The sequence below is a fragment of the Chiloscyllium plagiosum genome, unplaced genomic scaffold (genome assembly GCF_037043375.1).
Source record: "Chiloscyllium plagiosum isolate Xiang-an unplaced genomic scaffold, Cpla_swu_hap1 HiC_scaffold_5, whole genome shotgun sequence".
In the NCBI taxonomy this organism is placed as follows: domain Eukaryota; kingdom Metazoa; phylum Chordata; class Chondrichthyes; order Orectolobiformes; family Hemiscylliidae; genus Chiloscyllium; species Chiloscyllium plagiosum.
The window spans coordinates 134,941,031-134,954,809 of NW_028270143.1; the positions used below are offsets into that span (position 1 = coordinate 134,941,031).

The window sequence follows — 13,779 nt, forward strand, 5'->3', positions numbered from 1 at the left end:
AAAAGCTTCGAAATCGACGTTTCGGGCAAAAGCCCTTCATCATGGGAAAGTCCAGGACCAAAGGGTATAATCTCCGAATAAGTAATCCCACAGAGATGAGGAGGAATTTCTTCTCTCAGAGGGTAGTGAAACTGTGGAATTCTTTGTCACAGAGGGTTGTGGACATTGGGTCGTTAATTATATTCAAGGCTGAGATAGACATTTTTAAATGAGTTATGGAATCAAGGGTTATGGGAATAAGGCAAGGCAGGGAAGTGGATTTGAGGATCATCAGATTAGCCATGACTTCTTTGATGGGCAGAGCAGACTCGATGGGCTGAATGGCCTACTTCTCCTCTGTCTTATGGTCAGCAAAATGAAGGAATGTTTAACTGACTGTTCAACTGATGGCAATGATACCAGTACACTTCAAAATAGCGGCTGTAACATTCAGCTCTCTCTGCATAATTCAGAGACTGATCCATTTTTTCCATTTTTTTTAAAACAATTTTTTGTCCTTTTGGAATCCCCTTTTATTTCTAATCTTGATGGATGTATGTGCCATTACTTTTTCTTCTCACTAATTTTAAAAAATAAACTCACTCTTTTTCCTGAAGAAGGGCTAATGCCAGAAACGTCGATTCTCCTGTTCCCTAGATGCTGCCTGACCTGCTGCGCTTCTCCAGCAACTCATTTCCATCTCACTCTTTTTTAACTCAAGAAAGCCTGGTTAAATTGCATCCGTGTAAAACGCCTGTTTATTTAGGTCGACAAGGAAAAGTATCCATAGATATATGGAAAATAGGAGTCAGAACAGACCATTAGGTCATCAAGCCTGGGCTGCCATTCTATACAATCATGATGATGACCATCCAATTCAGTAGCCTGTTCCTGCTTTCTCCCCAAGTCCTTTGTTCTCTTTCGCCTGACTCTAACTCCTTTTTGAAAATATTCAATGTTTTGTCCTCAAACAAAATGGGTAATCTCACATTTATCCATTTAAACTGTATCTGTCAATCACCCACTCGCTCAACTTGTCCACATCTCACAGCCATCTCTGGATCCTCCTTTCAGCTCAATCTCCCATTCAGTTTTGTGTTATCTGCAAACTTGGAGATGTTACATTTAGCTCCCCCATACAAACCATTAATATATATTGTGAATAGCTGGAGTCCAAATACTGATCCCTGCAGTACCCAACTAGTCACTGGCTGCTATTTGGAAAAAGACCATTTATTCTTGTTCGTTCTTGTCTTCCAGAATCAAAATATATATTTAATTGATCTGCCATTCTTTGTTCCCCATTAGCACTGCTGCCTCACAGCGCCAGAGACCCGGGTTCAATTCCCGCCTCAGGCGACTGACTGTGTGAAGTTTGCAAATTCTCCCCGTGTCTGCGTGGGTTTCCTCCGGGTGCTCCGGTTTCCTCCCACAGTCCAAAGATGTGCAGGGTCAGGTGAATTGGCCATGCTAAATTGCCCGTAGTGTTAGGTAAGGGGTAAATGTAGGGGTATGGGTGGGTTGCGCTTCGGCGGGTCGGTGTGGACTTGTTGGGCCGAAGGGCCTGTTTCCACACTGTAAGTAATCTAATCTAATCTAATCTAATCACTTTCTCTGTAACAAAAATAGTAATTGCTGGAGAAACTCAGCAAGTCTGGCAGCATCTGTGGGAAGAAAGTTAATATTTTGAGTCCAGTGACGCTTCATCAGAACTTTCCCTGTTTCTTACTGCATTCATTCTGTGCTCCTATATTTGTCCTAACTAATCTTTTCTCTTCACATACTGATAGAAGGTTTTACAATCAGTTTGCATGTTCCCCATAAGCTTACTCTTGCACTCTGATTTTTCGCTCTCATAATCAATCCCTTTATCAATGCCTCACCAATCACAGAGATCCATTTTTAAATTAACCTTGTTGCAACCAACCAAGTAATTGTGCCAATAAAGCAGGGAAGCCAGTTCATCCATCCTCATCCAATGGCTTAATTATTTGGATATTTGGAGCTGTAATGAATTGGGGAATTTCACCTAAGAATTATCACACTGACTAACAAAAATGCTGTGATAAAGTTGTAAAGGGTTCGAAAAAGGATTTTGAAATTTGAGTTTGTAAAAGGATTTACTAAATTATATGATAGACTTGTTGGCAAAATTATAGCCAATTAGACGAAAGGACAAGTGACAAAATGGATCTATAATTGTATATGGACAGCTAATTGTACAAACATTGTTTGGTTTAAATTAGAGGCAATGGTGTGGCACACTAGTGAAAGGGCAGTGACCAATTAGATTGCTCTCTCACAGCCAGTCAGTATCTGCATGTTGCACTGAATAACAACCTCCTGCTTTGCATTAATTTAAATTCTAAAGGCCAGTTAATACCATAATGCATGATTGTTAAAAAAAAGTTCATGAGAAGTTTCTAGGTTTCAGTGTGCAAACTACTTTCTCAATGGCTCAGAGAGAATTCGTATGGATGAATCAGGCTCCAGATATTACCTTGTTATGTAATTGTCCTTATTCAGGTCATGAATCTCCTTACCTGGGTAGCTGATCTGATAAGTCTCCTGAATTCCTCCTTGATGCTGAGCGTGTCAGGCGCTGGTGGATGCACAAAAATAGTAACATCAGAGGGTCCCCTGCACATGTGAATATTCGGCCAGCCTAGATCCAGTGCTGGCGCAGCAATGTCAGTTTGAACTGGCCAATAGGTGCCTGATGAGTCCGATTCATCATAGTCGCCTCCAACAAACTGAAGCTCATCCAAAGGTACCAGAGGTTTCTTCAGGTGCTTATTAATGTGCTCAATCTCAGTGCTGCTGAGAAAATCCACCTCTTTCTCTTCTGCCAGGAAATGGTAGTAAGCATCGATTCCCTCCTCAGCGAGGATATCAACAGCAATGCGGTAATACTCCTTATAGTGAGGTGGGACATAACTGGGATCATTATCTACATCACCCAAAGTCGAACACTGAGAACGGTGTGCCATGTCACAATCACTGCTGCTGCAACCTGCATACACAAATCGGTATTAATCACACAGAGCTGAAACAGTAACACTTACTGAAACATTGCTGCCATTCTTTGTCATTAATTTAGACATAGGGTGAGAGGGCTGAGAGCTCTAACAGAAAATAGGAGATTTTGGACATCATTATGAATCCTAAAGGAAACCATAAGTGTATTATATTAGGATAGAGAAATGAACAAACAACTAAAAGCATTTTAATTAAAATAAGAGTTGGATATGTTGATTCTGGAAGGAGATCACCATCCCTGCAGAGAGGTTTGTGAATGCTGTTGGGGAAAATATAAACCAGATTTTCAGAGGGATCATTGCTAGCTCAACACTCCACATTATAGGGTATTCAGATGAGATAGAGGGGATGGAAGAGGAAGGAGGTGTTACAATATTGATCAAAGGATGAATTCTCACTACCTTGGATGATCATCAAAAGAAGCCATGTGGGCAGAAGGCAGAAATTATTTTTATTCATTCATCAGATATGGGAGCCACTGGCTAGGCCAGCAGTTTTAGTCCAAAGGACAATTAGGAGTCAGTATTGTTGTGGGTCTGGAGTCACATGTAGGCCAGATGACGTTCCCTAAAGGACATCAATGAACCAAATGGGTTTTTCGAACCATTGATTCATGGCCTTCAGACTTTTAATTCCAGATTTTATTCAAATTTTATTCCATCTGTCATGGCAGGATTCAAACCCATCCCAGAACATTGCCTGAGTCTCTCGATTAACAGTCGAATGATAATACCACGAGGCCATCACCTTCCCTAAACGCTGTGGATAGACAGTGGTTGTTTTCCTTGGAGCAGGCAAGACTGAGATGGGTCTTACTAGAGGTATGTAAGATTATAAGGGGCAGAGATAGGCAGAATAGGAAAGTACTTTTTCTGTTTGTAGAGAGATCAGTAACAAGGGGCATAGAATTAAGGTATGAGGTAGAAGGCTGCGATTAGAAGTGCAAGTTTTTTTCATCCAGAAGATGTTGGGAGTTTGGAACTTACTGCTGCAAGGGTGGTTGGGTCAGAAATTCTAGTGAACATTGAAGCAGAATTTACACATTCGCTTGTTTTGCCAAAGCCTCCAGGGATCACAAAATAGGTTTGGTGTTAATTAGATTTTTGATGAGCAGCAGCGAAGTAATGGCTTCCTTCTATGCTGCAAATATTTAGGAAACTAAGAATCACAATTGCTGACATAGGATTTATGTAGGTAGTGCAGTAGGCATGGTGTATGTGGTTTATCAAATGCCTTTCTCGAAAGCGTCCTCTTTGGAAAAGAGATGTAAATGTTAAAGGAGGAGATGGTAAGTCGGGTATTTGATTGGCTAAGGGATAGATTGCATAGCTTAGTTTTCTTGTCGAGGGAAGTGTGCAGATTTGATTTATTGTAGTCACATATCCCAAAGTCCAGGGAAAAGTTTTGTGAGCAGTACAGTCAACTCATAGCAAACAAGGCACACAGATCACAGGGTGCTTAGACAGAGCGAGGCATACAAGGTTACAGCTGCACAGGAAGTGCACAAAGCAAGATCAACATTCAATTTGAAATTAGAGTCCATTCAGCAGTCTAACAAGAGTAGAGAAGAGGCTGCTTGAACCTGTCAGTGCATGTGTTCGAGCCTCTGTATTTTCTGCCTGATGGAACGAGCATTATCAGGGCAGGAGGGTCTTTGATGATGTTGCAGCAACAAGAAGTGTAAATGGAGTCCGTGGATGGGAGGTTGGCTTCCGTAATAGTCTGCGCTGTGCACACAATCTTTTGTAGTTTCTTATGGTCCTGGGCAGAGCAGTTGCCATACCAGGCTGTTATACAGCCGGATAGAATGATTTCTATGGTGCATCTGTAAAAGCTGTGAACTATCTCAGGATTCAATATAGTGATCACTGCTTTTCTCCTTAAACGCAAATGCCTTGCACTTGGTAATAGGGAGCACAAGTTAACAGTGATACTCTTTACAATACTGCGAATTTTCAGAAGAGGACAGTTAAGACAATAGACAATAGGTGCAGGAGTAGGCCACTCAGCCCTTCGAGCCTGCACTGCCACTCAACATGATCATGGCTGATCATTCCTAATCAGTATCCTGTTCCTGCCTTATCTCCATAACCCTTGATTCCACTATCTTTGAGATCTCTATCCAACTCTTTCTTAAATGAATCCAGAGACTGGGCCTCCACTGCCCTCTGGGGCAGAGCATTCCAAACAGCCACCAGTCTCTGGGTGAAGACGTTTCTCCACATCTCTGTCCTAAATGGTCTACCCCGTATTTTTAAGCTGTGTCCTCTGGTTCGGCACTCATCCATCAGCGGAAACATGTTTTCTGCTGGCAGAGTGTCCAATCCTTTCATAATCTTATACGTCTCAATCAGATCACCTCTCAGTCTTCTAAACTCAAGGGTATACAAGGTAAAAACAATGACTGCAGATGCTGGAAACCAGATTCTGGATCAGTGGTGCTGGAAGAGCACAGCAATTCAGGCAGCATCCGACGAGCAACAAAATCGACGTTTCGGGCAAAAGCCCTTTCATCAAGAATAAAGGCAGAGAGCCTGAAGCGTGGAGTTTTTGAGGAGGTGACCAAGCATGTGGATGAGGGTAGAGCAGTGGATGTCATATACATGGATTTTAGTAAGGCATTTGATAAGGTTCCCCGTGGTTGGCTTATGCGGAAAGTCAGGAGGCATGGGATAGAGGGAAATTTGGCCAATTGGATAGAAAACTGGATACCCGGTCGAAGTCAGAGAGTGGTGGTAGATGGCAAATGGTTACAAGTGGAGTTCTGCAGGGATCAGTTCTGGGTCCTCTGCTGTTTGTAATTTTTATTAATGACTTGGATGAGGGAGTCGAAGGGTGGGTCAGTAATTTGCAGATGATACGAAGATTGGTGGAGTTGTGGATAGTGAGGAGGGCTCTTGTCGGCTGCAAAGAGACTTAGATATGATGCAGAGCTGGGCTGAGGAGTGGCAGATGGAGTTCAATCCTGTCAAGTGTGGGTTGTCCATTTTGGAAAGACAAATAAGAATGCGGAATACATGGTTAACGGCAGGGTTCTTAGTAAGGTGGAGGAACAGAGGGATCTTGGGGTCTATGTTCATAGATCTTTGAAAGTTGCCACTCAGGTGGATAGAGCTTGTAAGAATGCCTATGGTGTATTAGCGTTCAATAGCAAAGGGAGTGAATTCAAGAGTCGTGAAGTGATGTTACAGCTGTACAGGACTTTGGTAGGCCACATTTGGAGTACTGTGTGCAGTTCTGGTTGCCTCACTATAGGAAAGATGTGGAAACTTTGGAGAGGGTGCAGAGAAGATTTGCCAGGATGTTGCCTGGAATGGAGAATAGGTCATACGAGGATAGGTTGAGAGTGCTAGGTCTTTTCTCGTTGGAACAGCGAAGGATGAGGGGTGACTTGATAGAGGTTTATAAGATGATCAGAGGAATAGATAGAGTAGACAGTCAGAAACTTTTTCCATGGGTGCAACAGAGTGTTACAAGGGGACATAAATTTAAGGTGAAGGGTGGAAGGTATAGGGGAGATGTCAGGGGTGGGTTCTTTACCCAGAGAGTGGTGGGAGCATGGAATGCGCTGCCTGTGGGAGTGGTAGAGTCAGAATTTTTGGTGACCTTTAAGCGGCAATTGGATAGGTACATGGATGGGTGCTTAAGCTAGGACAAATGTTCGGCACAACATCGTGGGCCGAAGGGCCTGTTCTGTGCTGTATTGTTCTATGTTCTATAAGCTAGAGGAGGGTGGGGGTGGGGAGAAAGTAGCATAGAGTACAATAGGTGAGTGGGGGAGGAGATGAAGGTGATAGGTCAGGGAGGAGAAGGTGGAGTGGATAGGTGGAAAAGGAGCTAGGCAGGTCGGACAAGTCCGGACAGGTCAAGGGGACAGTGCGGGCTGGAAGTTTGAAACGAGGATGAGGTGGGGGAAGGGGAAATGAGGAAGCTGTTGAAGTCCACATTGATGCCCTGGGGTTGAACTGTTCCAAGGCGGAAGATGAGGCGTTCTTCCTCCAGGCGTCTGGTGGTGAGGGAGCGGCGGTGAAGGAGGCCCAGGACCTCCATGTCCTCGGCAGAGTGGGAGGGGGAGTTGAAATGTTGGGCCCACGGGGCGGTTTGGTTGATTGGTGCGGGTGTCTCGGAGATGTTCCCTAAAGCGCTCTGCTAGGAGGCGCCCAGTCTCCCCAATGTAGAGGAGACCGCATCGGGAGCAACGGATACAATAAATGATATTAGTGGATGTGCAGGTAAAACTTTGATGGATGTGGAAGGCTCCTTTAGGGCCTTGGATAGAGGTGAGGGAGGTTGCAGAGTCTACAACCGGGGACACAATTTAAAAATAAAGGGGATGCCATTTAGGACTGAGATGAGGAGAAATTTTACTTGGAAGGTTGTGAAATTTTGGAATTCCCTCTCACAGAGCGCTGTGGAAGTTTGATCTTTGTGTATGTTAAAGTAGAGGTTAATACATTTGATGTTATGGCATAAAGGTTATAGATATACTTTGGGTAAAAGGCAATGAATTGTTTGGTCAGCCATTATCATACTAAATGGAGGAGTAGCCTTGTTGAGCTGAAAGGCCCTTTCCTGTGTAACTCCTCCGATCTGCTCTTGTAGCTACAGTATTTGTATGTCTAGTCCTATTTAATTTCTAGCCAATGGTAATCCCCCACATGCTAACACTGTGAGGAAATGTGAAGTTATTCAGTATGTTCATAAGAATAGAAAAATTGAATATTTTTCAAAAGGTGTAGAACTCAAAGTTCAAAGAGGTTTTGGTGTACCTTGAGCATGCAGGTGCAGCAAGCAATTTGGAAGGCAAATTACACACTGGCCTGTTTTATAAGGGGATTGGAGAAGGAGAATAAAGGAACTAGCAATAATTGTATAGGAACTTGGTGAGGCAACATCTTGAGTACAGTGCGCATGTGAAGGATTTGCTCTCCACATTAAGAAAGCATATGCTTTGGAGATATTGCTGTGTGTTTTCAGGGCAACCCTTTTATTGCTGTGACTATGATGAGAGGTGGCATAAATTGGCCTGTATTCTCTGGAGTTCTGAAGATTGATGGGTAATCTTCTTGAGATATACAACATTTGGAAATGGTTTGGTACAGTAGAGAGAAAGTTTCTGCTGCTTAGGAAATTTAAATTGAGGTGGCATATTTGACTGATCAGCTCCTTATTCTAGAAAATTAAGATCAGGAAAAAGTACTTCATTTAGTTATCGTCATACTTATGAAGGTTATGAAGCATGAGCAGGAAAGTGGAGTTCAGGCCTCCACATCAAATGTGATTGAGTAGCAGTGGAGATGTGATGGGTGTGTGGTCTGTTCCTGTCCCTAGTTCTTGTGTTACTGGAGGTCGATCACCTTGGCCCAAGGGCAGCTCTGCAGGAATTCCTCAGGGTAGTGACCTAGGTTCAATCATCTTCAGCTGCTTCATCATATGACCTTCCCTCCATCATAAGGTCAGAAATGGGGATGTTCTTATTTTAATTCATTTTCCTGTGGAACAAGTGGGCATTGCTGGCTAGGTCAGCATTTGTTGTCCATCCCTACTTGCCCTTGAGAGGATGGTGGTGAGCTGCCTTTTAGAACTGCTGCAGTCGACATGCTGTAGGTTGTCCTACAATGCCAAACTGCACTCATCACTGAACTATGTTCATGACCATACATGACTCCTCAGATACTGAAGTAGGCCAGTCCATTTTCAAAAAGACCTGGACAATTGTAAGGTTGGTCTAGCAGTGAAGACAGTGGAGCAGCAATGGCAGGAGTTTCTGGGAGTAATTCAGGAGGCACAGCAGAAATTCATCCCAAGGAAGAAGACACATAATAAGGGGAGGACAAGGCAACTGTGGCTAACATGGGAAGTCAGAGACAGCATAAAAGCAAAAGAAGCAGCATACAATGTGGTAAAGATTAGTGGGAAGCTTTTAAAAACAGCAGAGGACATATCAGAAAGTAATACGGGAGGAGAAGATTAAATAGAAGAGTAAGTTAGCTAGTAATATAGAAGATTGAAAGAATTTTTTTTGGATGTGTAAAAGGTAAAAGTGTACATTGGATCGCTGGAAAATGAAGCTGAAGAATTGTCATGGGGGAAAATCTGAATCTATGCAGGAGATTGCAGAGGCATTGGTAGTAATCTTTCAGGAATCACTGGAGTTAAGGAAGGACCCAGAGGACTGAAAAATGGCAAATCTACCACCCTGTTTAAGAAGGAAGGGAGGCAGAAGACAGGAAACTAGAAAACTGAAGGAACTGTGGAGCTGTAACTCAAACAAAAATAGAAATTGCTGGAAAAGCTCAGCAGGACTGGCAGCAAGGTTCTGAGGAAGGGTCACTCGAACAGAAACGTTAACCCCACTTTCTCTCCACAGATGCTGCCAGACCTGAGCTTTTCCAGCAATTTCTATTTTTGTTACAGGAAATTATAGGCCAGTTAGCCTGACCCTGGTCATAGAGTCATAGAAGTATACAGCACGAAACAGACCTTTCGGTCCAACCCATCCATGCCGACCAGATATCCCAATCCAATCTAGTCCCACCTGCCAACACCCGGCCCATATCCCTCCAAACCCTTCCTATTCATACAACCATCAAATGCCTTTTAAATATTGCAATTGTACCAGCCTCCACCACTTCCTCTGGCAGCTCATTCCATTCACGTACCACCCTCTGTGTGAAAAAGTTGCCGCTTAGGTATCTCTTATATCTTTTCCCTCTCACCCTAAACCTATGCCCTCTAGTTCTGGACTTGCCCCACACCAGGCAAAAGACTTTGTCTATTTATCCTATCCATGCCCATCTTAATTTTGTAAACCTTTATAAGGTCACCCCTCAGTCTCTGACACTCCAGGGAAAACAGCCCCAGCCTATTCAGCCTCTCCCTATAGCTCAAATCCTCCAACCCTGGCAACATCCTTGTAAATCTTTTCTGAACCTTTCAAGTTTCACAACATCTTTCCGATAGGAAGGAGACCAGAATTGCACGCAATGTTCCAACAGTGGCCTAACCAATGTCCTGTACAGCCGCAACATGACCTCCCAACTCCTGTACTCAATACTCTGACCAATAAAGGAAAGCATAGCAAACACCTTCTTCACTATCCTATCTACCTGCAACTCCACTTTCAAGGATCTATGAGCCTCCACTCCAAGGTCTCTTTGTTCAGTAACACTCCCTAGGACCGTACCATTAAGTGTATAAGTCCTTCTAAGATTTGCTTTTCCAAAATGCAGCACCTCGCATTTATGTAAATTAAACTCTATCTGCCATTTTCCAGCCCATTGGCCCATCTGATCAAGATCCCGTTGTAATCTGAGGTAACCCTCTTCGCTGTCCACTACACCTCCAATTTAGGTGTCATCTGCAAACTTACTAACTGTACCTCTTATGCTCATGTCCAAATCATTTATGTAAATGATGAAAAGTAATGGACCCGCATAAAGGGGTCTTTTTTTCAGGATGGCAGCCGGTGATTAGTGGAGTTTCACAGGGGTCAGTATTGGGATTACAACTATTCATGTTATACATTAATGGTCTGGACGGAGGTGCTAACACCACTGTTGCTAAGTTTGCAGATGACACAAAGATCGAAGAAGGACAGGTAACGTTGAGGAAGAGGGCAGGCTGCACAAGGACTTGGACAGGCTACGAGAGTGAGGAAAAAAGTAGCAGATGGAATAAAATGTGGGAAAGTGTGAGGTTATGCACTTTGGTAGAAAGGATAGAGATGTAGACTATTTTCTAAATGCAGAAAGGCTTCAGAAATCTGAAGCACAAAGGGTCTTACGAGGCTTATTCCAGGATTCTTTTAAGATCAACATGCACATTCAGTTAGCATTAAGGAAGGCAAATGTTCGCATTCATTTTGGCAGGGCTAGAATACAGGAGCAGGGATGTAATGAAACTGGATGGACCACCCAGCCTTGACCTTGGCACCGGAAACAATAATGGCAGAAACATCTCTGTCGACCTTGCAAAGTCCTCCTTTCCAACATCTGGTGGTGAGTGCCAAAATTGGGACAGCTTTCTCTCAGATGAGGCGAAAGTGAGGACTGCAGATGCTGAAGATCAGAGTCAAGAGAGTGGTGCTGGAAAAGCACAGCAAGTCTAGCAGCATTTGAGGAGCAGGAAAATCGATGTTTCGGGCAAAAGCCCTTCATCGGGAAACTTTTGCCCGAAGTGTGGACTCTTGACTCACTGTCTCTCAGATTAGTCAAGTACCAGCCTGACATAGTCATGCTCACAGAGTCATACCTTACAACAATGTTCTAGAAAGCATCCTCGCCATCCCTTGATATGTCCTGCGCACCGGCAGTATAGACCCAGCAGAGGGAGCGGCACAATGATATGTCATTGGGAGAGAGTTGCCTTGGAGTCCTCAACATTGTCTCCAGACCCCATAACATCTCTCAGTTTCAGGTTAAACATGGGCAAGGAAGCCCCCTGCTGGTTACCATGTACCATCCTTCAGCTGATGGATCGGTCCAAGTTGAACAACATTTGGAAGTGTTGAGGATGGCAAGAACACAAAATGTACTCTGGTTGGGGCGGATTTCAGTGCCTCCCAACAAGAGTGTCTTAGCAGCAGCACCACTGACCAAGCTGGTCGGGTCCTAAAGGACATAGCTGCTACACTGGATCTGCCGCAGGTGGTGAGGGAACTAACATGAGAGAAAAACATACTTGACCTCATCCTCACCAATCTGCCAGCTGCAGATGCATCTGTCCATGACAGTATCGGTAAGCATGACCACCACACAGTCCTTGTGGAGACAAAGTCCTGTCTTCACATTAAGAATGTCCTCCATCGTGTTGTGTAACACTATCGCCGTGCTAAATGGGACAGACTTGAATAGATCTAGTAACTCAAAACTGAGCATCCATGAGGCACTGTGGGTCATCAACAGCAGCAAAACTGTACTCCAGCACAATCTGTAACCTCTTGGCCCGGCATATCCCCCACTCAACCATTACCATCAAGCCAGGGGATCAACCCTGGTTCAATGGAGAGTGCAGGAGGGCATGCCAGGAGCAGCACCAGGGATACCTGAAAATGAGGTGACAAACTGTTGAAGCTACCAAACAGCACTACTTGCACGTCAGGTGACATAAGGAGCAAGTGATAGACAGAGTTAAGTGATCTTACAACCAATGGATCAGATCTGCAGTCCTGCTACATCCAGTCATGAATGGTGGTGGACAATTAAACAACTCACTGGAGGAGGAGGCTCCACAAATATCAATGATGGAAGAGCTCAACACATCAGTGCAAAAGATAAGGGGGAAGCAATCACAGCCAGAAGTGCCAAGTGAATGATCCATCTTGGTCTCTTCCAGTGGTCCCCAGTGTCACAGATACCAGTCTTCAGTCACTTTGATTCATTCTGTGTTATATCAAGAAATGGTTTGAACCACTGGATTCTGGAAAAGCTAGGGGCTCTGACAATATTCTGGCAATAGTATTGATGACTTGTGCTCCACAATCTGCCACTGCCCTAGCCAAGCTCTTCTATTCCAGTTACAACACTGGCATCTACCCAACAATGTGGAAAAGGTGCCCAGGTCCATCCTGCACACACGAAAGCAGGACAAATCCAACCTGGCTAATTCCTGCTCCATCATCTACTCTCCCTCAGTAAAGTGATGGATGGTGTCAGTAATAGTGCTATCAAGCAGCACCTGCTCAGTGACCTGCCAGGTTTGGGTTCCCCCATGGCCACTCAGCTCCTGACCTCACTACAGCCTTGGTTTAAACATGGACAGAAGAGCTGGATTCCAGAGGGGAGAGTGATAACCCCTGATATCAAGGCTGCATTCGATTGTCTGTGGCATTAAGGAGCCCTGGCAAAACTGGAATTAACAGGTATCAGGAGGCAAACTCTCTGCTGGTTTGGGTCAAATAGAGTCATAGAGATGTACAGCATGGAAACAGACCCTTCGGTCCAACCCATCCATGCCGACCAGATATCCCAACCCAATCTAGTCCCACCTGCCAGCACCCGGCCCACATCCCTCCAAACCCTTCCTATTCATATACCCATCAAAAAGCCTCTTAAATGTTACAATTGTACCAGTCTCCACCACTTCCTCTAGCAGCTCATTCCATACACGTACCACCCTCTGTGTGAAAAAGTTGCCCCATAGGTCTCTTTTCTATCTTTCCCCCTCTCACTCTAAACCTATGCCCTCTAGTTCTGGACTCCCACACCCCAGGGAAAAGACTTTGTCTATTTACCCTATCCATGCCCCTCATAATTTTGTAAACCTCTATAAGGTCAGTCCTCAGCCTCCGACACTCCAGGGAAAACAGCCCCAGCCTGTTCAACCTCTCCCTACAGCTCAAATCCTCCAACCCTGGCAACATCCTTGTAAAACTTTTCTGAACCCTTTCAACTTTCACAACATCTCTCCGTTAGGAAGGAGACCAGAATTGCATGCAATATTCCAACAGTGGCCTAACCAATGTCCTGTACAGCCGCAACATGACCTCCCAACTCCTGTACTCAGTACTCTGACCAATAAAGGAAAGCATACCAAACGCCTTTTTCATTATCCTATCTACCTGCGACTCCACTTTCAAGGAGCTATGAACCTGCACTCCAAGGTCTCTTTGTTCGGCAAAACTCCCTAGGACCTTACCATTAAGTGTATAAGTCCTTAAGCACTGATCCTTGTGGCACTCCACTGGTCACAACCCTCCACCACCACCCTCTGTCTTCTCCCTTTGAGCCAGTAATGTATCCAAATGGCTAGTTCTCCCTG

General features: G+C 44.3%; 1 protein-coding gene across 1 annotated transcript in view; it reads right to left on the reverse strand.

Moving 5' to 3' along the window:
- Nucleotides 1-13,779, reverse strand: part of LOC122550216 (protein FAM83H-like) — a 115,445-nt gene that overhangs the window by 74,048 nt on the left and 27,618 nt on the right. Inside the window, exon 2 of the mRNA XM_087987737.1 lies at nucleotides 2,523-2,992. Within this exon, the coding sequence (XP_087843863.1) occupies nucleotides 2,523-2,969 (447 nt within the window). The 5' untranslated portion in view covers nucleotides 2,970-2,992. The remainder of the gene's footprint in view (nucleotides 1-2,522; nucleotides 2,993-13,779) is intronic.